At 34.0% G+C, this 21,921-nt stretch overlaps 1 protein-coding gene across 1 annotated transcript in view; it reads left to right on the top strand.

Annotated features, from left to right (window-relative positions):
* The first annotated feature begins 1,367 nt into the window (after positions 1 to 1,367).
* LOC132755829 (uncharacterized) overlaps positions 1,368 to 21,921 on the top strand; it is a 39,141-nt gene continuing 18,587 nt past the window's right edge. Inside the window, exons 1-11 of the mRNA XM_060746753.1 lie at positions 1,368 to 1,510; positions 1,894 to 1,975; positions 4,475 to 4,626; positions 7,433 to 7,603; positions 7,946 to 7,966; positions 8,771 to 8,945; positions 9,886 to 9,988; positions 13,139 to 13,225; positions 16,302 to 16,523; positions 18,603 to 18,767; positions 20,682 to 20,764. Coding sequence (XP_060602736.1) covers positions 1,444 to 1,510; positions 1,894 to 1,975; positions 4,475 to 4,626; positions 7,433 to 7,603; positions 7,946 to 7,966; positions 8,771 to 8,945; positions 9,886 to 9,988; positions 13,139 to 13,225; positions 16,302 to 16,523; positions 18,603 to 18,767; positions 20,682 to 20,764 — 1,328 coding nt within the window. The 5' untranslated portion in view covers positions 1,368 to 1,443. The remainder of the gene's footprint in view (positions 1,511 to 1,893; positions 1,976 to 4,474; positions 4,627 to 7,432; positions 7,604 to 7,945; positions 7,967 to 8,770; positions 8,946 to 9,885; positions 9,989 to 13,138; positions 13,226 to 16,301; positions 16,524 to 18,602; positions 18,768 to 20,681; positions 20,765 to 21,921) is intronic.

Here is a 21,921-nt window from a genome sequence, read left to right as displayed (position 1 = left end):
GAAATTAACCAAAATGACGTGAGTGTTAAAAGTAAAGTATAAGAAAATGATGAATAAAACATTTCCAAAATTAAAGAGAAATAGCAAAACAAAATCCAGAAATTTAGATAACAGAAATGCAAAACAATACTTATCAATTCTAAACGGAAGGACAAATGGAAACATAATGCTAATTTGAACGACTTACATGCTTTTCTTTAAAGAAATTGAAAATGCCCCCTTGATATAAATATTGATACAGATTGGTTTGAGTAAAAATTATAGAAATTACTTTGCCAGTTGTGAGTGATTAAATTGAAAAAGCGGTTAAAACACCGAAAAATAACAGTAATAAATGAACATATAAACATTTGACATTTGCTAGTTTAAAACGAATGTAAAACTAGAGAATCAATTACCAATTTTGAGCAAGAGAAAAGACCTTATTTCCTACATATGATATTCGGTTTTAACAATGTAATTCCCAAAGGAATGTTGAGGTAGACAATCAACAATCGGCCAGACATTCAAAGTTACCAATATCGAGCCAGACAATCGACATCAGCCTATTGTTGATTATCTAGCTCATCCTTCGTTTTTAAATTGTATTGAAAACTAAAATATAATATTCAAAAATGTAAAACTGAATGTCGAATGTCTTCCTCGAATTGGTAACTTGAAATGTCTAGGTGATGTTTATTGTCTAGCTCAACATTCGTTTTGAAACTTCATTGAAAACTTACGAATCTCGTCTAATTGTCAATTGTCTAGCTCGGCACATGAATGGCTAGCGAATGATTGATTGTCTTGCTATATCTTTGCTATACATTTCGAAATTATATTTTAAACTTGCATGAATATTGATTGTGTGAATGTAAATTGTCTAGCTTGTTGAAGTCTAGCGAATATTTTTATTGTTTAGCTCAAAATTGGTAATTATTGAAGTCTAGCGGATATTTTTATTGTCTAGCTAAACATTGGTAATTTTCTAATTCTACTGAGTGTATATTTTTACTTATAAGCTCAACATTGGTAATTTTTAAAGTTTAGCGGACATTTTATTGTCTAGCTCAACATTTTTAACTATTTTATTTTTTTATTGTCTAGCTCTACATTGGTAATTTTTATGTCTAGCTGGTATTTTTTTCTTGTATAGCTCAACATTTGTTTTGAAATTACATTGAACACTTACCAATATCGAATGTTAAGCTCGACATTAAATGCCGTTTGTCTATTGTTGATTGTCTTGCCAGGTTATTGCACATTTGAAATATTGCGTTTCGGAACCAGGAACATTTATAACATTCAAGCTGTTTCATATTTTGAGAGGATCAAGTAAGACAATTTAGATCAAGTGCAGTGTCATTGCAGATGTGTCTTTATGTCCTCATGAATCATATTCATTTTGCTTATAAATTAACTGGTTCATAGATTTGACACACATGCATCACACCGAAAAGAATCATGTGGAAGAAGAGACGTGTTCTCACTTGCACTCTGTTGTTTTTGAGTATCATTTGTTCAAACCGATGTAAGTAATTTTTGTTAACTGGAACTGTATTATGACAATCATAAAAGTGCATTTATTTTTTATCTATGATGTAATTTTAGACACACAGGTTTTCATCTTAATGTTTTGTTGTATTTTTGTAAAATACAAAAATGTAACTAGTTCATGATTTTGTGTTTAATTTAATATACACATTTACTCGAGCACACATTTTACTTATTGTTTCAGTGGTTAATCGGATAAAAAGTATTGATTTGTTTAAGCGAATTTATGTGTAGCTCTGTTTTTGCTGATTAATGTCAATCTAAATGTTAAGGCGAATAAATGCTTTGTTTTATAGCGGATAACTGTTACTATTTCGTGTTTTATTTATATGCGGATAACTGTATTTTTGTTTGTTTTAGCGGATGCGGCATGTGATGGAAGAAGTCCACCCCTCTTGAATGACATAACAGTGAGGGAGCCAACGTACTATTCAGATTATTGGTATGTTGCTTAAACATAAATACAATTTTATCAAACAATTTGTTTTATTTAATTCGTCTTATTGCCATCCATGTGTTGAAACATGAAATAACTTAATTGTTTGATTTGGCTATCGTATATGTGATAATTCATATTTTGCTTCATTACTTCATCAAATGATGTAAAGGTATCTGAGGGCATATCATAGCTATGTAGATATGTCATTGTCTTGAAAAAGATAAAATAATTAAAAACGCAAAATAAAGCATTTTACTATTTACACAAAATATGTTTGTAATACTAATTATTTCACATTTTCAAATATTTTCTTTATGTGACAAGTATAGAGCATACTCTAAAACCATTATGTTATTAGTTATACAAGTTGTATACGAGATATATGTTCCTCTGAACATCCCGCCAGTAATTTAAATGACGAATTTTTATTATTATGCGAATTGATATTTATGACAAGATCATTAAAAACGCAGTACTTTTAAAAAGCGCTGTCACACACCAGCCGTTTAACGGCTTCGCGAGTGATGCGCTATAAAAATAAATTCAAATAGAAGGTCATCATAACGGTGTCACTTTTAACTTTTTTATTTTGAAGTATGACATTTTATCGAGAAACATGCCATAAGGGAGCAATGTAATACAATGTAATAATATATAATAATGTATTAAATCGTTATATAATTCTCAGTGTCGTTTCCAAAAAAAAAAAATAAAAAAATGAAACAAAATCATCAGTTTCTAGTGCATAAAATGCTTTTTACATTAATCGGATGTTGTTTGTATATGAGAATACTTGGACGTATTTATGCGATATTTTATTAAAAGCTTGAGCCAATTTGATTTCTGTTGACAATGGGCAAAGTACAGATGTGCTCCTTTTCTGTTACATTGTGTTTCACTCACACATTACGTCATTTTAGTGTGTATTTTATATACAAAATGCTATCGGTTTCATGGACAGTTGATACAGTGGAAAGAAAGGAAATGTGAGAAAGTAGTTTAAAGTGGCATATGTCCGTTCATTTAAATGTCACAATGTTTAAAAAATTCATCTGTTTAGACTATAATACCGTGTTATTTGTAATCGAAGCCTTTCTATATGATAATTTCCGTAAACAAGAATATCTCCACATCGTATAACATTGACATTACTAAAAATAATCTTAATTTCATTAAAATATCTAAGCATAGAATTATGGTGAGTGTTTAATTTGAAAATAGCCATAATCTCCTTATTGCCATCTAGGTACGAACGTATCATTTACAAAATGTTTTAGACAGAAACATAAAACATACTTTGTTCTTATAAAAAGAAGTCAAAAGTAATTGATACATTTTCATTAATAATGTATTAACACGTTCAAAAGTAAATAGAATGATTACGGTATTGCGGGCTAACCTATCCTAAAACTTAAGCATGAAAACAATCAGTAAGTAAGTGCTGGAGTTCTCCAATATATCATGTCCATCTAAGTAAATTTATAATATCAAAAGTAAACAGTCCATTATATACTTACTAATTATTATTGTGATTGTAGAAACCGAAATTACAAAATGTTTGCCTGTCGACATTAATTCGTGTTTTATGATTGTACATCAGTAGGAGTTTTTAAAATGAATATGATTGTCAGACATATTTTTCTATAATAATGTTACCGACATAGACTTTGTCCTTGGGATCCCGTTTATTATACACTATACAAAGGTTTGTTTACACCTAGTACTACGTGGTAGAACTATTTTCAATCCATATTAAATCCGAGATTATTATGAAAAGATGCTCCGATTGGCATGTGAAAGCAAATGCCTCATTCCCCTCCCTTACCGCATTAAAGATGATTTTGTTTACGAACACGGGGGACTCCGAAACAAGCAGGACCCTTAACGTTATAACAATAAAAAAATGACGATAGCTAATACCAAATTTTACAGGAACAACTACTACAACGACAACGATGATGATGATAATGGTGATGATGATGATTATTTTGATGATAATGCTAATAAAAATCATAATCATAAGATCATTATGATTGATAATTATATTATCATAAACCTATAAATCTCAGTCCTAAACTTATCTTCAAATGCTTCCAAAAGGGCTACATAATCAATTATTATTGATTGCTTATTCTTGAAGAATATAAGAAGTTCCACATGAACTCAGTTGATATAGCCAACTGTAACATAAATGAGATGCTGTCAAAACAAACAAAAAAATGTATTTTTTTAAATATTCTGCTCCAAGCGTATGAATGTGGTCGGGAAGAGAAAATAAACAAAATATCAATAATGTTGTTCCGTCATATATCTGATTTTCGGTATATTCTTATATTTAGGAATATTGTTAATGATTATCTAACGCCTGCATGCCTCGGCGGATATGTTAAACGGGTCTGTATACATAGTGGCAATTTAAATGTTGAACATTTCCCTCTTTGTTATATTTCATCATGTGCATAATTAAGCAACAGTGACTAAAATGTGTCGGTATTGTTGCAGGACTGACGGTGAAGGTATACTTTTGAATGACCGTGAACTCGATGCAAAATGGTACAGTGCAGTGTTCAATGGCCGTCAGTACCTTATGACAGATTCAAAGAATGTCCCATTGCTATCAAGCTGTAACACTTTATACCCATATTACCTAAAAGGTGAGCTAAGTTTTGTTCTTTTTGCTATAATTTAAAAAGGGCGTATATGCCTCTCTAAGATCGTTTACCTTTAAATAGTTTTGAACATTGTGCATAGACTGTTGCTAAGATGATTTAGACTTACACTACATACTATTCGGTTAGCATCGAGTATGTGTTTCTAATTTACATTTTATTTTGTACGAGGATTCGTCAAAAGTTCTCAGCCCGATGTACTTTCGGTAGACATAGAACCCAACTTATAGTTTTACTGTTCAATATAATCGCCCTCTACATCAATGCACTTTGCCCACTTGTGCTACAACTTGTTTAACCGTCTAGAACTCTATTTTGGTCATCAAAATACTCATTGGACCGCCCCCTTGACACCTTCATTGCTTCCAAAACGTCTACCACGAAGCTTGCTTGGTTTTCAGTTTCGGAAACAGGTATAATTCAGATGAATGGGGGGGGGGGTTGGGGGCAAGTCCGGAGAATTTGTTGGATGGGGAAGAATTTCAAAGCCGCAGTTAGTTGCAGCAGCCATGGCAACTTGGGATGTGCAAGCTGGCGCATTGTCGTGCAGTAGCAGAACGACTTGAGTCAGTTTGCCCCTCATTTTATGCGCGATTTCTTGACGCGGACGTCATAATTCTTCTGCATAGTTCGTTCAGTATATGGTACGACCTTGCTCAAGAAGGTCAATCATGATTATCCTCTGTCTATCCCCAAACAATGAAGCCATCATCTTCCCTTTTGAATTTCTTCGGAAGGGGTGAGCCAGGATACTTCCATGCTTTGTTTTTGGATTCTGGATGAAAGTGATGGACCCATGTTTTATCAAGATAAAATCAGTATCATCCTCGAAGCGAGACAAAAAATATCTTGAAATGTCAAGCCTGGTCCGTTTCTGGTCGTCAGTTAGTCATCGTTGGTGACCTCTTTTGGCCGCCCATACCGCTCATAATCTCCAATGCTCTCCCCGCCCCTCTAAAATGCAGCAGCCAATTGTTTTCACAGTGCTAAAGGAAGTGTATCCATGAAGTCTTCATGGATTTCCTTTGGGTATCTTTTTCTTACAGAGGTACTTCATAACGGGTCTGATTTCAACTTTATCCATTTGGTCTAAATGACACACCGCTCTACTGATCAAAGTGTGTTTTATGTTACTTACTCTTTGTAAAACCGCGTGTAACTCGGTCAGAAATCCTCAATAAGATATCGGTATCGACGTATCGTGTGTAAATATCAGTGTAGTGGCTAGAAGTAAATCGGGCCGAGAACTTTTTGATCATATTTCATATTTACCTTTGCTTTTAAGATTATTTGTGATTTGTTTTACAATAACCTGTTATTTGTTGTCTTGATTTACATTTATCTGTTAAATATATCCTGTTGTTGTAGTAAATTAATGTCTGTTGTTTGTTGTTTAGTTCCACATAAGCTTGCTATTTGTTCTTTTGCGCGTCACATATACCTGTTAAATGTGTTCTTTTGCTTAAAAATACATGTTTTTATTATTATTATTTGCGTTTATTTCACATATGCCTGTTTTGGTGCCACCTCTCCGATGAAGGAGCACATTGTTTTACATCATGGTGTCGGTTGGTCCTTCTGTCATTCTGTCCCAAAAGTCAACATCGTTTTGACGTTTTATCATGTCAAAAGCGTTTCTGGCCAGTAAATGACCCATATTGATCTTGGTCGCATTGTTAAAGTTTAAAGGTCACATTGACCTTGTATGTTTAAAAAGCTCTTGACCAATAATTTGACAACCAATTGGCTATTTGACCAACACATGCATAGAAGAATTGATCTTAGACCGTAGATGACAACTTTGATGTTTGTTTCGGAGGCTCAAAGTAACATTTGCCTTGTATGCCAAAACGTCTTACGACCAATAACCCACTATCTAAGAGCTCTTGGCACTCAAAATTTATCAGGGCATTAGTCTTATACATTAGATGTCTCCCTTTTGGTCAATGGCTCAAACGTCACGCCACATTGCCCTTTTATCGCATAAATCAACAATCCATGGTCCCACAACAAACTTCAAAGAAATTGACAATCGATGCACCTCTGGCGCTCTAAATTCATAGAATCATTTTGCATCATAGGACTCTTTATTATTTTAGTGTCGAAGGCTCGAGGCCAAGGTCACATTGGCCTTTTATGCAATATAGCTTTCTGACCAATTACATTGTATTCGACAACCAATGGGCCATTGGCCCTTTAACTTTATACGAGCATTGGTCTTGGGCAGTAAATGACCCTTTTGATTATGGGCCGCGGACTTATATGTGTGTTTTGCTTTGACTTTGTATGCCAAAATGATCTTTAATCAACAACTCGACGACCCATGGGTACCCAGCTCTCAACCACCATTGCTTACTCTGTGCTTCTTCACAATTCTACAATTTTCCAGTGTGTTATACTTGTATTCTTTTAATGACTACTTATTAATTCTGCCCATAAAATGTATAGCGGGGCATATGTGTCATTTTGATATTTCTTGTTAATATTTGTTTGTGTTCAAATTGCTTTTGGTGTGTTTTTAACGAATCCTGACCTTAAGTTTTTGTAGATTTGTTTAAGTGGGAGACTATAAGCTTTAAGACACACTCTCAAAATTGTTCCTTGAATTAATCACTAGCGAGCAATGAGTCTAAAGTTTCTTGCTCAAGGAAACAGCGGCCTGTCCCATGGCAGTGTTTTAAGCTATGCTGATATAGATCTTTAAATAACTAGTCCCATGAATTAAATACACGTCAATTAAATGCTGATATTTGTGCTTTCTTTGCTTCACGGTTTGACCATGCTTTTTCAGATGAACACCCTTCTCTAGACGATCTTAACGATATTGGAATTGAGCGTGAAGCTTGCATGGTAAGTCTTGAAGAAACATGTGGGACAACCGTCAATGTAAGGATCAGAAAGTGCGACAAGGAAATTCAGTATTACCTGAAGCCTACCATAATTTATTCAGCATATTGTTTTGGTAAGTCAGTAGAAATTTGGCAATTGTCTATGTCCTTTTTAACAAGTGTAGCACTTGTCTGGCATAACTATTTATTTATAATGAAGTTTGCAAAATTTACATAAATTCAAGTTTGCTTTTTAATGCTGGAAACAGTGCTTGCCGATTTCCGCTTTTAACGTTTTCACTTTTGAAATTTGCAATTCAAAACTTTACATTACTATTGACAATGTTACCACTTAAAGTGTATCTTGATAAGTTTGCCATTGTAAGAAAATCATCTATCAAAGTACCTGATATTATATGATTTAACATTGATCAGTTTTGTACTTAACTGCTATTGAATCATTTTTCTATCAACAGGTGCAGGAGCAGTTATAAATGGTAACACATAAATTATTTAATTTCTGCAACTTTTGCAATTTGTTTCATTTTTAAATGTTTCAAAGTGTTCATATTCCTGTTTCAGAATACGTTGCTTGATCTATAAATGACCATAAGCCAGGGAGAGGAACTATATAAGTTTTCTTTCGTTCTAATCCCTATGTAATAAATATATACATATAAAATGTAAAATATGTGAAATATTGAAAACTATGTTTAAACTAACCATTAGCCATTGTCGTCAATGCATATATTTCAATCAGAGTGAGCTTTTAACACTGTCAATTTAACCATGTTAGGCGCCATGATGAAATGTTTGTTTATTGGTTGTATGCTAGCTTTTGGTTCGTTTCTGTTTATAAAAGATCAACAGTTCAACATAGATTTCATTGAGGCAGCGTGAGGTGTAAAAGTTCAATGTATTCATCCTTTCATGTTTTCCCAAGATGTTTAAATGTAATGATGTGTAAATTGTATTGTATTTCAACATAGAATGAACAAAAATATGTTTAAATGTAATGATGTGTATATTGTATTCTATTCCACCATAAAATGGACAAAAATACTTCTTTTCATTTTATGACGTTATTTAATGTTGGTGTTGATTTCACTAGATTTATCATTTTATTTCATATATATGTATGATACTCACTCTGATTCAATTACAGTTACGGTTGCTTTGTCCAGTGATAATTCGATGTGAAAAATGTTTTTAAATAGCACTTTTCAGTGAGTGAGGCACTGGAAGGTATTAATTATATGAACATATAGTGAAGTAATTCATATTTAAATGTATTTTTTTAGATACTGCAGTACCACCTCCTAGTGACGTAAACCTTGGCTCTATTTATACCGCACCCGAAATACGTTTCAGTGAAACTCCAGTGACGAATGGTCGATTCAAGGTCAAATATGTCCCGTTCATACAATTTAGATGTATTTTTTCTAACTCTTCAGATTACTTCTACAATGTACAATGGTATGTTTCTTTATAGTTTGCTTTATTTTATCTTGCAAGCAAAGTGCCAAGACAACTGATCTTTTAAAGTTGTTAAATGAAAAATTAAAGAAAGGACTTACACACGTTTTTAATTTTGTCGTTGGCGAACATAAATTTATAAATGAAACAAAATTATTGTTTAACATCTCATCATTTAGGTAAACTAAGTATAATCAACTTTCATTTACATGAGATTAGAGACTACACAGTTCAGATTTATGCAGAACAATTATACCATACTCAAGAAACCGTCACTCCAATAAAACTATGACTTGTGAAAGTGATATCAATTATCCTAAGTTTCGCGAAAATGAAAGGCTATGAATACAATTATTTCAATTAACTAATGTAAAAAGAGGACTCAAAAATTTCTTAATTCTTGTGCAGTAAAAAGAGTTGCCATGCAAAGGGTGACAGAACAAAATGTTCAACCGACACAAGTAATTTCAATTAAGTAGTTCAGTCATTATAATATCAAGGGTGGTAGATATTCAATTTGATCACTTAAGGGGGTGTGATACATTTCTAAGATCCTCATGCTTCTTAGCAATGCGGATCTTGTAGGTATTCGTGTGCAGCTCATTTGCTATTATCAGCAGGCCGTAAAAAGAAACTACCCTTTGTCAGTACGCATTTTACATCTGACAACATATAAGGGTATATAGTATAGAAATAACGCGAGATATAATAAAACGTTATACCACTCATATTGTTGTAAGGTCATATAAAATTGGAGAAATGACGCAGCAAACTATAATAAAATGTTTATGCGCTATTATTTTCAACTGGCACAACGAATAATGATATACCATATCAGTCAAAATTTCAAAGGTACTTACTATAATGCAAAATTAATGCATTAGAATCAAAGCATATTTCATTAATCACCAACCTTGATTTTTTTTAATTTGTTTTCTAGGAGCATTAGGGGAAAATCAATAGCTTCATATGGGCCTTCTCAGAACATGGACGACCTAAGCCTTCATGAAGATACGTTCAAAGATTATCCCCTAGGATACATGGTAAAACAGTTATGCATGCGACATTCATTGAAATTGTATTGCTTTAGATAAGAGACTGATCTTTGACCATATTAGATAGAATATTGAATTATCATTCACCCTGAACAGAGATAATAGAGTACAGAAAGGTAAAATCAAAATCTGAATCGTTGGCATTGTCTCTTTTGGGCAATAAAAAATTCTGGTGAAATTTTGGATAAATTCAAAATTAATAACTTTCAAGCTTCAACTGTCAGTACATACGATTTTTCTACACTTTATACAACTTTGCCACATAAATTAATCAATGATAAACTACTTTCCCTAATTCAGAAAACTTTTGCACGGGAAAAAGTTACCTTTCTAGCATGTAATTCTAACAAAGCTTTTTTTACTAACGGTATTGTTAAACATTATACTATGTGGACCTGTGACGAAGTTTGTAGAGCACTCTCTTTTCGTTTAGACAACATTTATGTCAGGTTCGGTAATACCCTATTTAAACAGATCATAGGAATTCCTATGGGTACTAATTGTGCACCCCTGGTCGCCGATTTGTTTTTATACTGCTATGAAAGAGACTTTATGTTGAGTCTCTCTGAAGAGAAACAACAAGATGTTATAGACGCATTTAATAATACTTCCAGCTACCTTGATGATATTTTTAATTTAGATAATCCTTATTTTGATCAAATGGTGTCTGACATTTATCCGCATGAACTACAACTTAGTAAAACGAACTCTTGAAATTTTAGTACATCATTTTTGGATCTTCATATTACTATCAACAACAAGTCTATTCACACGAAAATTTATGATAAAAGAGATGACTTTGACTTTTGTATAGTTAATTATCCACATTTGGATGGAGACGTACCCCATGCAACATCTTACGGGGTTTATGTTTCTCAATTAATTAGATTCGCTAGAGCTTGTAGCAACGTAAAGGATTTCAACGAGCGGAATATTTTTATTACCAGCAAGCTTCTAAAACAGGGCTACCGCTATCATAAATTACGGAAATATTTTACTAAATTTTACAATCGTAACTTTGATTTAATTTCTAAATTCAATAGTGATTTAAAAACTCTTCTGCGACAAGGGATTAGCCAGCCTGGTTTTTATGGCGATGTGGTTTACAAACTTCGTAAGATTTTGGGTCATGGTAATTTTTCTGCTGTTTTTAGTAGAATCATTAAACGTTTTATTAAAAGAGGTTATGACCCTACTATTTTAAGACATACTGCATGTTTAGTGTTCAACCCTTTTACAGTTGGACACTACGCTTTCCTCTTTTGATTGCATCTGACGGACCAAGTGGGAGACTCTATGATGGATAGTTCGTAAAGCCCTTTGGGACTGAATTGTCTTAATGTTCGTCTTCTGCCTTGCTTCGTCGGGCCCTTGTAGGTGATTTTCTTGTTGCTCTGTCTTCCTTTAGGACATTGAGTACTTTTGTTATGGTCATTGGGTTTACTTTTATATGTTTCTACATGATCATTTTAGTGTTTTACTTATTTAACCTTTTGTAACCATGACAACTGTTAGAATTTCACTTGGCGGGGATTCATTTCATTTACACTGTCTCGTTTATAGGAACATGGTGGGACTAAGAGCGAGGTTTGGTGCACCATTAACCGGTTTAAACTCCCCAGCAGTCATTTTTATGCTGCTGACCGTTCCAAGGCGGCGCCCCACTGTGTTCCTCAGATGTATGTCTATGTTGTTTCATACTGTTTTGGTGGCACTTTTGCTTGTGTCCCTTGCTGTTTTCTCGTCTGCGGTAAGTGTCTTCCCCATTGCCTCTAGTTTTTATTTCTTTGATCTTTGATTACCCCCCCCCCCCTTCCCCCGGTCTCCTGTCCCCTTCCCCTTTGTGGGCCTATTATTATTTTCTTTGAATTCTTAATCAGCTACAAATTATTTATCATTTAATGATTAACGTGTCGTTGCCCTGTCCTTTTTATGTTTGGGGTCCGCCTGGGCTCCTTGCCGTTGGTTCTTGTTGCTGGGTCGTGTGGGGGTTGCGTTCATTGGGCACCGCCTTTCCTTGTTGGTCTTGTTTGTCGTGTTTTTTGTTTGCATGAAAGATTTTTTTAATTATTCGTAAAACAGATCAAAGATTTTCAAAACTCTCATACATGTGATCATTCATTTTGTATGTTTCTTTTTTGCAGTAATTGAAGGTATTTGAATCACTTTAAAATGTACGTTTTATATGAAAATGAAAGTAGCGTATATATAGTATCAATGTTTATTATTTTCTTTCGGCACAAATCTGCTGAAATAAAGAATATGGTAATGTTATTTATAATTGGTTCTAAAAAGTATAATCATCTGATAAAAGACTGTATACTTGAAGGATCAATGTCATTACCCACTATATAACTAGATCAGAAACAACCACGTATGGCTTGATTTCTTAAACATGAAATGTTACCTCTCTTCGTCCACAATATTATGAATAAAAATTATGGATAGAAATTAACCATTATGCATTGCCTTGTCCAGGTGTTCATTGAATTTCAGGAAAACTAAATGTATCTTGTCATTAAGACAGAGACCATATCTACGGTTATTGAAAAAAAATCTGATTTTCTTTTAAATTAAATTGTTCTCTTCAAAAACTCACTACAAATTTATTCTGTTATAAGCAAAAAATGAATACTGCACAAGGAAAATTTAATTAAGTGTCACGTATAAAATTGCATGATAAATAGAGGATATTTGTTTTGCATGTAAGATCGAAATATATTGCACCGTGTGGACACCAGAAGTGAGGATATGATATCTGGTGTTCACGAGTGAAGTGCATTTCAATCTTACAAGCAAAACAAACACATATTCTGTTTATTTAATGCCGTTTTAATGATTTAAAGTCATGTTTACTTGTTTTGCCGCGTAACGTCATGCGTTCTTCTTCATGACGTCACCACATCATGACGTTACCGTTCAAATGTTGAAATTATGTTCTGTTAAATTTTTTGAATTTTGTAACATTATAACAACAATGTATGCAGTTATACACTTGCTTCTCCTTAAGAAGCATACTTTACATACAACGGAATTTAATCCTGTTTATAATTTTTCCGGTGATCACGTTACCAGTTACTGCGTTCCAAAGGCTTGCTCACTCATGTTTTTATTTTTGCTGTGTTTATTTCTTTATAGGTACAATGCTCTGTGGCTGTGTCAGCTGTAAAGCGAGGACAGCAAACAGAACCTAAGTACAGTGATAAATATTACGCCGGTGTCAAGGTAATAACAATACATTTTATATGTTTTAGACTATTGCAACCGTAATGGATACTAATCTGACATTGAATTGTTACATAGGTCGACAGTCCTTTAAAACAATATGCAGTTCATAGGTGCACAATACACGTGATTTTCTCTGTAATATTTATCTTACTGGAGAATACTTATGCGGCAACAGGATCAATAGGTAACAGTTATTGTGATGTCATTCATTCCGTCAGTTTACGTGCGGCTTGTTTTCTTTGAATTGGCTAACAAAACAATGGGATGAAAAAAGGAACAAAGTAGTACTGTCTCGTTCTAAGTCCGTCTTTCTACCTTTCCTGTTCAAATGTGTGTCTAGTCCCTAACTTTGTATTGATTGATTTTGAAGTAATGTCGTATAATGTGTAGCACAGTAAGACGATATGTTGCGAGCAAGATCTAGGTCGGTAAATCAAAGGTTAAGGTCACACTTAAGGACTCCAAACGAAATTATTCATAGAAATGCACTAATGTGCATGTTGAGACACAATTCTGTCATTACTGCATCGATTTAGGCAGAAAACGTGTTGCACGTTATAACGACGTATCGCCCGCAAGATGCGTTGATGGTTATGTCTCATACACAATTTTGTCATTAATGTCTTAGATATTATGATGACATGTCGCACACAAAGGAAGGTCTTCAGTTCAAAGGTCAAGATTACACTTGTACTCCAAACGTCATGATTGCCGATATGAGCACACCTTTGTAGTTCAATGATGGACTTTTGAATAAAAATGCATAAATAAGCCGCTTAATAAGATGTCATGTAATGATCAACATTTGGTTCGACAACCCATAGTGCGTACTTCAATGTCTGTAAAAAGAAAGAAATTATATCAGAATGCATTTATAGTCATGCCCTTATCCTGAAGAAAAATGTACTTTTGTGTTGCCAGCTACACAGAAGCTTTTCCGGACTGCTGCTCATAAACCTTTGGTGTAATTTCACCCAATCTTTCCAGAAATGATCAGTACCAAGTATAGTTGTGCTTGATATTGGCATTTTATGGTTCAGTGTTTTTTGTCAGAGTTATGGTATTTAAAGATTTTAAATTTTAAAGTTTGTCGGGACTTCTTCTCTTATACCACTTATACAATGAAACTTTACCGGATTAATTGGTAGCTCGAATGTTTGAGCATATTACACAGATTTTCCGGCTGATTTATCTTTGGTTGAGTTATGGCCCTTACATAAAAAGGTGTTAATATAGTTTGTCCGGACTACTGCTCTTATACCACTCATGCATTTTCAAACTTTACAGGATTGATTGATAGCCGAAGTACTTGCGCACATAACATAGGGTTTTCTTTACTTAAATCATTATTAGCTGAGTTATGGCCCTAAAATAAAAATGGTGTTTCTTTGTGGTGCCAGCTACACAAAAGCTTGACTGAACTACTCTTCAGAAACTACTGGTGCATTTTCTATCAAATCTAGTTGCGCATATCATGACCCTTTAAAAACGTTTATTTTTTTAAAATTTGTACGGGCTATTCATCTTATACCACTAATGCAATTTCAGTGAAACTTTACATGATTGATCAGCAGCTCAAGTATGCATGCATATCACAAGGGTTTAACGGTTGAATGATTTAAGCTGAGTAATAGCCCTGAGTAAAAAATGCGTTATGCCCTGTGAATGATTTATTTGCTCTAGACTTGCTACCAAGTAGCTGCAAAATGCAAATGGCTATCATGAGGCAACCCATGTGATCACTGATCACTCTTGTTTTGGTTAAGGTTAGGTTTTACGTCGCACCAATCCAGTATAGGTTATATTGGCGACTTTCCGACTTTACTGGTATGGAAACATCAGGTGCCCTTCCATGCATTATTAGAAGCACGGACAGGCACCTAAAAAACTGAACTACCGAGATTCCGTAAGCTTGCTTGATTACTGTTACACATGAAATAATCAAAAGTCCCTTCGAAATATTTACTTCGTGCACTCACGTTTTCAACATATTGAATTCACAATTTCAATTGCTTGAATTCACGATATCAACTACCCGAATTCACAACTCAACTTCATGAATTCATGTTTTGAACATAACGATTTCAGCATCATGAATTCGTGTTTTGAACTTCACGATTTTAACTGGATGAATTCAAGAGTCCAATTTTATCTTCACGAAGTAAATTATTGAAGTTCGATTCGTGCACTCATGAAGTTGAAATTGTCAATTCTTGAAGATGAAGACAGAAAAGGCGTGGTTGCATAAGTATACCAATATCATATCATGAAGCTATGATGTTACAAAACTTAACAAGTAGTTGCTGTGAAAACTGTTGCGAAAAGTTCCCACCATTGACCATTAATGTTGAACATTTAACTTAAGTCAGTAAACAGGAAGTGGGTGAGCGACAGATTTTAAATCGAATCCCATGATATGGGACTGCAAGTTAATTCTGTATACCAAATATCAAGAGGCTGTGTGATAAGTAGTTGCTGAGAAAAATGTAACGATACATTTCTCCAATTGACCGTTAATGTCGAAAAATTAACTTAGTGGGTAAACAGGAAATGGTTGAGCAACATAACTGAAAACGAGTATCTGAAAGCTGTGATAATTAGTTGCTAAGAAAACTGTTTCCTACCATTGACCATTTATGTCGAAACTGTAACAAAGTCGGTAAACAGGAAGTTGATGAGCGACAGACATGTATTAGAATCCCACGTTATGGGACTACGTGTTAATGCTGTGTGCCAAATATCAAGAGGCTGTGTGAGAAAACTGTTACGATTTTTTACCACGACCGCCCGCCTGCCCGCCGCCCGACATTAACTTTTCTTTAACCGGGTATTTTTAGCACTGTTAGATTATTTTTAACCTGTCGAGATACATGTGTACAATTTGCATATGTTCTGAAAATCATTTCAAACCTTATATTTTTTCCATAAATTTTGTAAAACTGTGATGGCAATAAACGTTAATCGTCTGATGTGTTTGTCATTAGGCATCCTCTAATATATTGCTTGATTTGAAGTTAAAAAATTAAATTTCATATTAACATTTTAACATTTAAACATTTTATTTTATTTCCAGATTTACAACTCAACTGTATTTTTAAAGAAAGGTAGTCACATACAAATAGCAATTTCATCGACGCTTCCAATTGGATGTACACATCCCGACAATATTAATGTACATTGCAAGGACGAACTACGTATAAGTAATGCGCTTAAACAAAAATGTCAAGAAGAAACATTGGCTAATATTGTTGAAGACGACGACGATTCGAGAACAAAATGTACGGAGGAAATAAAGGTATATTTTTATTATTCCGCCAAAGAGGTTGTTAGTAGATGTGTCCTGTAGCATGCATTCATCATGGCCGTGGACTGATACAAATAGTTCGTCAACGTTTCCGTCTTGAAGCCATGCAAATAGGAATTTTTTGTTTTGTTTTGTTGTAATTTAGTTAGTGGTTGTTCTGCTTACAATTACTTGCATATTGTCTGTTTGTTAATTTGTTGGCTGGTTCGCATAGTATGCTGCTTGTCATTGGTCTGTTTACCATGTTAACTGTCGGCTTGTTAGTTGAATGCTCTGATATATGTTTACTTGTTTGATGGATAGGTGGTATTTTTAGAACGTTAAATGTATGATTTATGGTTGGTTAGTTTGCATACCATAATGTTTGTCTGCTTGTTGGTAGATTGGTCTGCTTTCCATATTGTTTGTATGTCTAATGGTTGAATCTTCTGTTTACCATTTTAACTGTTCTCTTGATGTACATGTACCTCTTGTTGGTCGTCGCATCATGACTATTTTTCTCTGTATGCCTGCTTAATAAGATGTTTGTGTGACTGATGGTTGGCTGGTTTGCATCCCATGAAAATCATCTGCTTGATATTTGATTGATTACCTTGTTGTGTGTTTGTCTGTCTGATGATTTGTTGCTGACGATGCGTTTTTTGGTCTGTTTACCATCTTGTTTTACTGGTAGTTAGCCGGTTGTTCTGCTGCTTCCCGTGTTTAATGTCTGACTTTTTTTGTTTATTTGTCTCCTAACAAATCGTTTGACTTATTGTTAATTGGTAGGATGCTATGTCCTTTGCCTGTTTGCTGGTATGTTGGTCTGCTTAATGTATTTTTTGTTTTGGGACACATATTGCTTTTCCTTCGCCGTCTGTCTGTACGTCCTCCCATCTGCATTAAGATTGTCCGTCCTTCACAGGTCAAACTATTAGTGGGATATCAACCAAACTTATAGCGGAGTGATAAGTACCATCCTTAGTTCTGAACATCAAAATGGCTGTCAGAGCTTAGATTAGAAAAATCTTGTCGGGCCTTTACAGGTTAAACAACTGGTGGGATTTCAACAAAACTATACAGCTTTACACGTTCTACTTCGCCGCACAAAGAGACCGCCAGGTCTAAAAATAGTGAATCTTGTTCGGCCTTCACAAATAGAACTCCTGGTTGGATTTCAATGAAATTCTCAGGAGTGAATTTTAACAACTCTAGTTGTGCATAAACCCGGCAAGTTTCACTTCGCTGCACAAAAAGGCCGCCATAGCTTTAAATAGAAAATTATTGTCCAGCTGACATAAGCCAAGCTGCTGGTGGCATCTCAATGAGAAATGCACAAGAGTGTTCAGTAATATCCCTAGTTGTACATATCAAGGCATGGCTGCAAAATGGCCACCAGAGCTATAAATAGAATAATCTTGTCCGTCTTTTAAAAGTCAAGCTACTGGTGGGATTTCAATGAAACTTCACATGAGTGATCATTATCATCCCTAGATGTGCATATGACAGGCATGTTCTGCTTTGCTGTCCGGATTTTACAGGTCAAACTGCTGGCGGGATTTTCACCAAAGTTCACAGGAGTTAGTTTTACATATCACGGCATATTCTGATTTACTGCATAAAATGGCCGTCATAGCTATAATAGAAAATCATGTCCGGGCTTGTGGTAGGATATCAATGAAATTTCACATGATTGATCAGTACCATCCCTAAAGTGTATTTTGTTGTCATGTTCCGCATTCATAGTTTTTTGAGACATATGTTTTTGTGACAAAAACTCTTCTACTTAATATACTGTTTTAAAGCTCCGCCCTTTCTTAGTTAATGTTTTTCTTTTCCATTTTAAATGTACAGTCAAAAAATGTTTGATTGACTTTAATTGTCACCGAACTATATTGCTATGCATACAAATATTACTGTAGTTTGGTTTTCGTAGAAAGTTGAAAGGTGCGGTGCCGTAGGGGAGTCAAAAAAGAAACATAAAAAATCTGCTTGGTTAATATGAATATTGTTCCTTATTATCTTTACTTCTTAATAAAAAGGTTAAACCTTCTGTTTTCATAATGATTTGTTAAGGAACTTAAATTTCAGACGCTTTACAAAGGCGCCCGCTGGGATCCAAATACTCTGTTTCACTTTAAGATTGTGACGACAGACATGGATTACGAGGACAATAATACCTTCGGTCTGAAACTACAGTTTAGCAGTGATATGGCACATACGTTTTGGAAGAATAAGGCACTACCTAATGTTCGAGTCAGTATTTTTATTCTTGTAGTTATTGATTTTTAAAAGACATTAATATTTCACTGCAATAAAAAACGCTGAATCCTAAGGTGACAAACCATCGACTTCTGAAGGAAGCATTGTGTTTCCTACAATGACTCCCGGAGAGACCATTGATCTTCATATGCAATTAGTGACTAACACAGCAAAAAATCACTCTCCTTAGCAACCAGTGAGTTCCATAGTATCCTCTGACTTCAATAGCAACCATTATCTTTCCAAAACAACCATTGAACTACAACCATTGAACTACCCTAATAACTATATTTCATAGCAATCAATGACTTCCTTTAGCAACCAGTGTCTTCTATAGCAAATATTAACTCTATCTAGCAACTTACCGACTCCGTGTATAACGACAATAGGGCATTTAAATATCGTTCCTTATATCCGAAGTTCGCTTAAAGCGAAATAGCAACAACTTTAGCTGATATGTTTGGGTGGCCAAATTTGCCGTGAAATAGCCATACCTGTCACCGGTGTAATCGATATTTTACGGCAGCGGTAATTCTATGCGGGGCATTTTATTGAACAATATATTATGGACATGTATTTGATTTATTGAAGACGACGTTTCACGGTCTATATGCATAATTTATACATGTATTCAGTTCAAACAAAATGTTGAACTACATGAACACAATCATATAGGCACTGTCTATGAAAGTTACGAAAAAGAGATATGTTATTTTGGATTGTTTTCTATTCGTTTGAATAATTATCGGATAGCAGTATTTATGTACCGATCTTTACTCGAGCGCATCCCGATATTTCAATTATAACAGTTTTTTTTAACCGAGGAAATTTGCGTGTTCTTCGCCATTTGGGACTTGAAACAATGGTTTGCTATAGTCGAAAATTCGTTTTAAGCGAGTACGCATTAAGCTACGTGATTTAATATAAAATAAGGAAGGAATCGGCCTGGAATTTTCAGAGTTAGTTTGTTTTTTACGATAATTCGTTATAGCCGATTTCGTTATAAGTGGAACCGACTGTAGTATCTGTTATAGACAATCTATGATTTTCCATAGTGACTTTAATGTTAAACAGCAACATATGACTTTAATAGACACGAGTGACTTTCCGAAGCAACCACTGACTTCCATATAATTATTTTCTTTACATATAAACCATTGACTTTCATAGTAACCATTGATATTCCATAACAACCTGTGATTTTCACAGCAAACATTGATTTCCTTAATGATCATCGATAGTAACTATTGGCTGCCCTCAGCAACCAGTTCTTTCCACAGCAACCGATGAACAAATGAACTCTATATCATCATTTGACTTACCATTGTAACAGGTCACATTTTTCCGCCCTAAAACTACATATTTTCTGTCTTTCTGATGTGACATATTCAGATTTTTGTCGACTTTGTACACAATTTAACATGCAGTTGAATCAGTTGGCCTAGAAGTGGCCAAAAAGATATACGTTTATAAATTTAAGAGTTAGACATGAAAATTAAACTATGATGCAGATTTGAATTTTCTAATCAGTTAAATAGATTTTCTCTTTGTGGCCTACTTTCTTGTGTATGGAGTTACTGCTAAAACAAATGAAATTTAATCTTTTTAAGCAATTTGTCTTGTCTTTAAATTTTTATAACTGTTGATATAGATAATCGCCCCAGTGACCTCAGTTGCATTGAGAGCTACAGAAAAATATATATAGCCTATGTGCACTGTTTTAGATACAAATTAACGAGTAAATTTTATTACATGCTTTTCATTCATTTACTCCTCCCTTGCTGTTATTGAGAGATATAAGGGTCCTATGTTTCATGGGTTCTTCAATAACTTATATCTCCGATTGATGCTTATCAACTGTATTTAGAACATTGTTTGTATCACTTTTTAAATCATTACAAATTACAGGTTATTGTCCAGGATAACATTGATTATCAAAATAAGACTTGCTATTCGCATGGGGATCCACATATACGCACAGCTGATGGCAAGTAAGTAATTTTTTGAATTATTTCTTTTTTGTTGTTTTAGAGGACTTTGCAACTTTAACGCATATGTTCTAAATATGTTTTTTTGCGACGCCGAAAAGCGGCGTCGTCTTTTATGGAATGCTTTATATTTTGGCCAATGGAAGGAGCTGTTATTATTAGCAGTTAATGTCATGTTGTGTTAATTAGTTATTTTGGTTCGCTAAATACAAGTAAACAAATACTGTGTTATATTTGTATTTAACAACTTTATGTAAAAAGCATGTGCATTGTGGTATTATTTTCACGAAATTGCAGGCTCAGTTTAACAGCTTGTCCCATAGCTTTATTGGCAATAATAAAACCCGGATTTCGAATATTGTTGTGGTCTACATTGATGATGTATTCGTTTTCATTCATTTATATATTTTCAAAATGTTCCTACAAGAAGAACGTTCACCTGTAAATGTGTATAAGGATATGTAATGAAACTGTTGTCAACGATTATCCTATTGATTTTATCCATATTACCTTTATCTATGGCACATAATGATTGTTTTTACAAAGTGTACCAGTATCCGGATGTTGAAAGCTATCCGATTTTCTGCAATTACTGCTGTCACATGGCCATCTAACTCTTTATGAATAATTTACTATTACTTTTTTGCATGGCTTAATAAAACTAAACCTGCAACATTTCATAATTTTGCTGTTTAGGGTGTTCTTTTGGGTTTCAGGCTTTCTCTATTTTAAGGGGAAGTAACTCATGTTTACTAAATTATTTGTTCTTTTCTGTCAATCTTAGGTATTACTTACTATTTTCGTTGTATACAATTTACCAGTTGTAAGGTCATCAAAAGCATAGAGGCCCTGAGGAGTGAGTATTGATAGATTTTTTTACACGTTTATACACTTTAGACTGGATTTTTCTAGATTGTTCAGTTAGTACATACCTACAGGTATTCTTCTACAGGAAATTTCTAATCAGTATGTGAAACTAATTATTATTTTCTATGTGTTTGTATATAAATTATTAATAAAATAACCTTTGGTAAAAATAAAAGGTAGAAAATTAAAGATATGCGTATAGGTGCTCATGTCCATATATTAAAAGAGAGAAAGGATAACATCCTGAAGTTATCAATTTTAAACACTTAATAACATGTATATGCAGTTAGTTA

The sequence above is a fragment of the Ruditapes philippinarum genome, unplaced genomic scaffold (genome assembly GCF_026571515.1).
Source record: "Ruditapes philippinarum isolate M1 unplaced genomic scaffold, ASM2657151v2 ctg608_1_1_1_1, whole genome shotgun sequence".
Lineage (NCBI taxonomy): Eukaryota > Metazoa > Mollusca > Bivalvia > Venerida > Veneridae > Ruditapes > Ruditapes philippinarum.
This window is presented reverse-complemented; position numbering and strand designations above follow the sequence as displayed.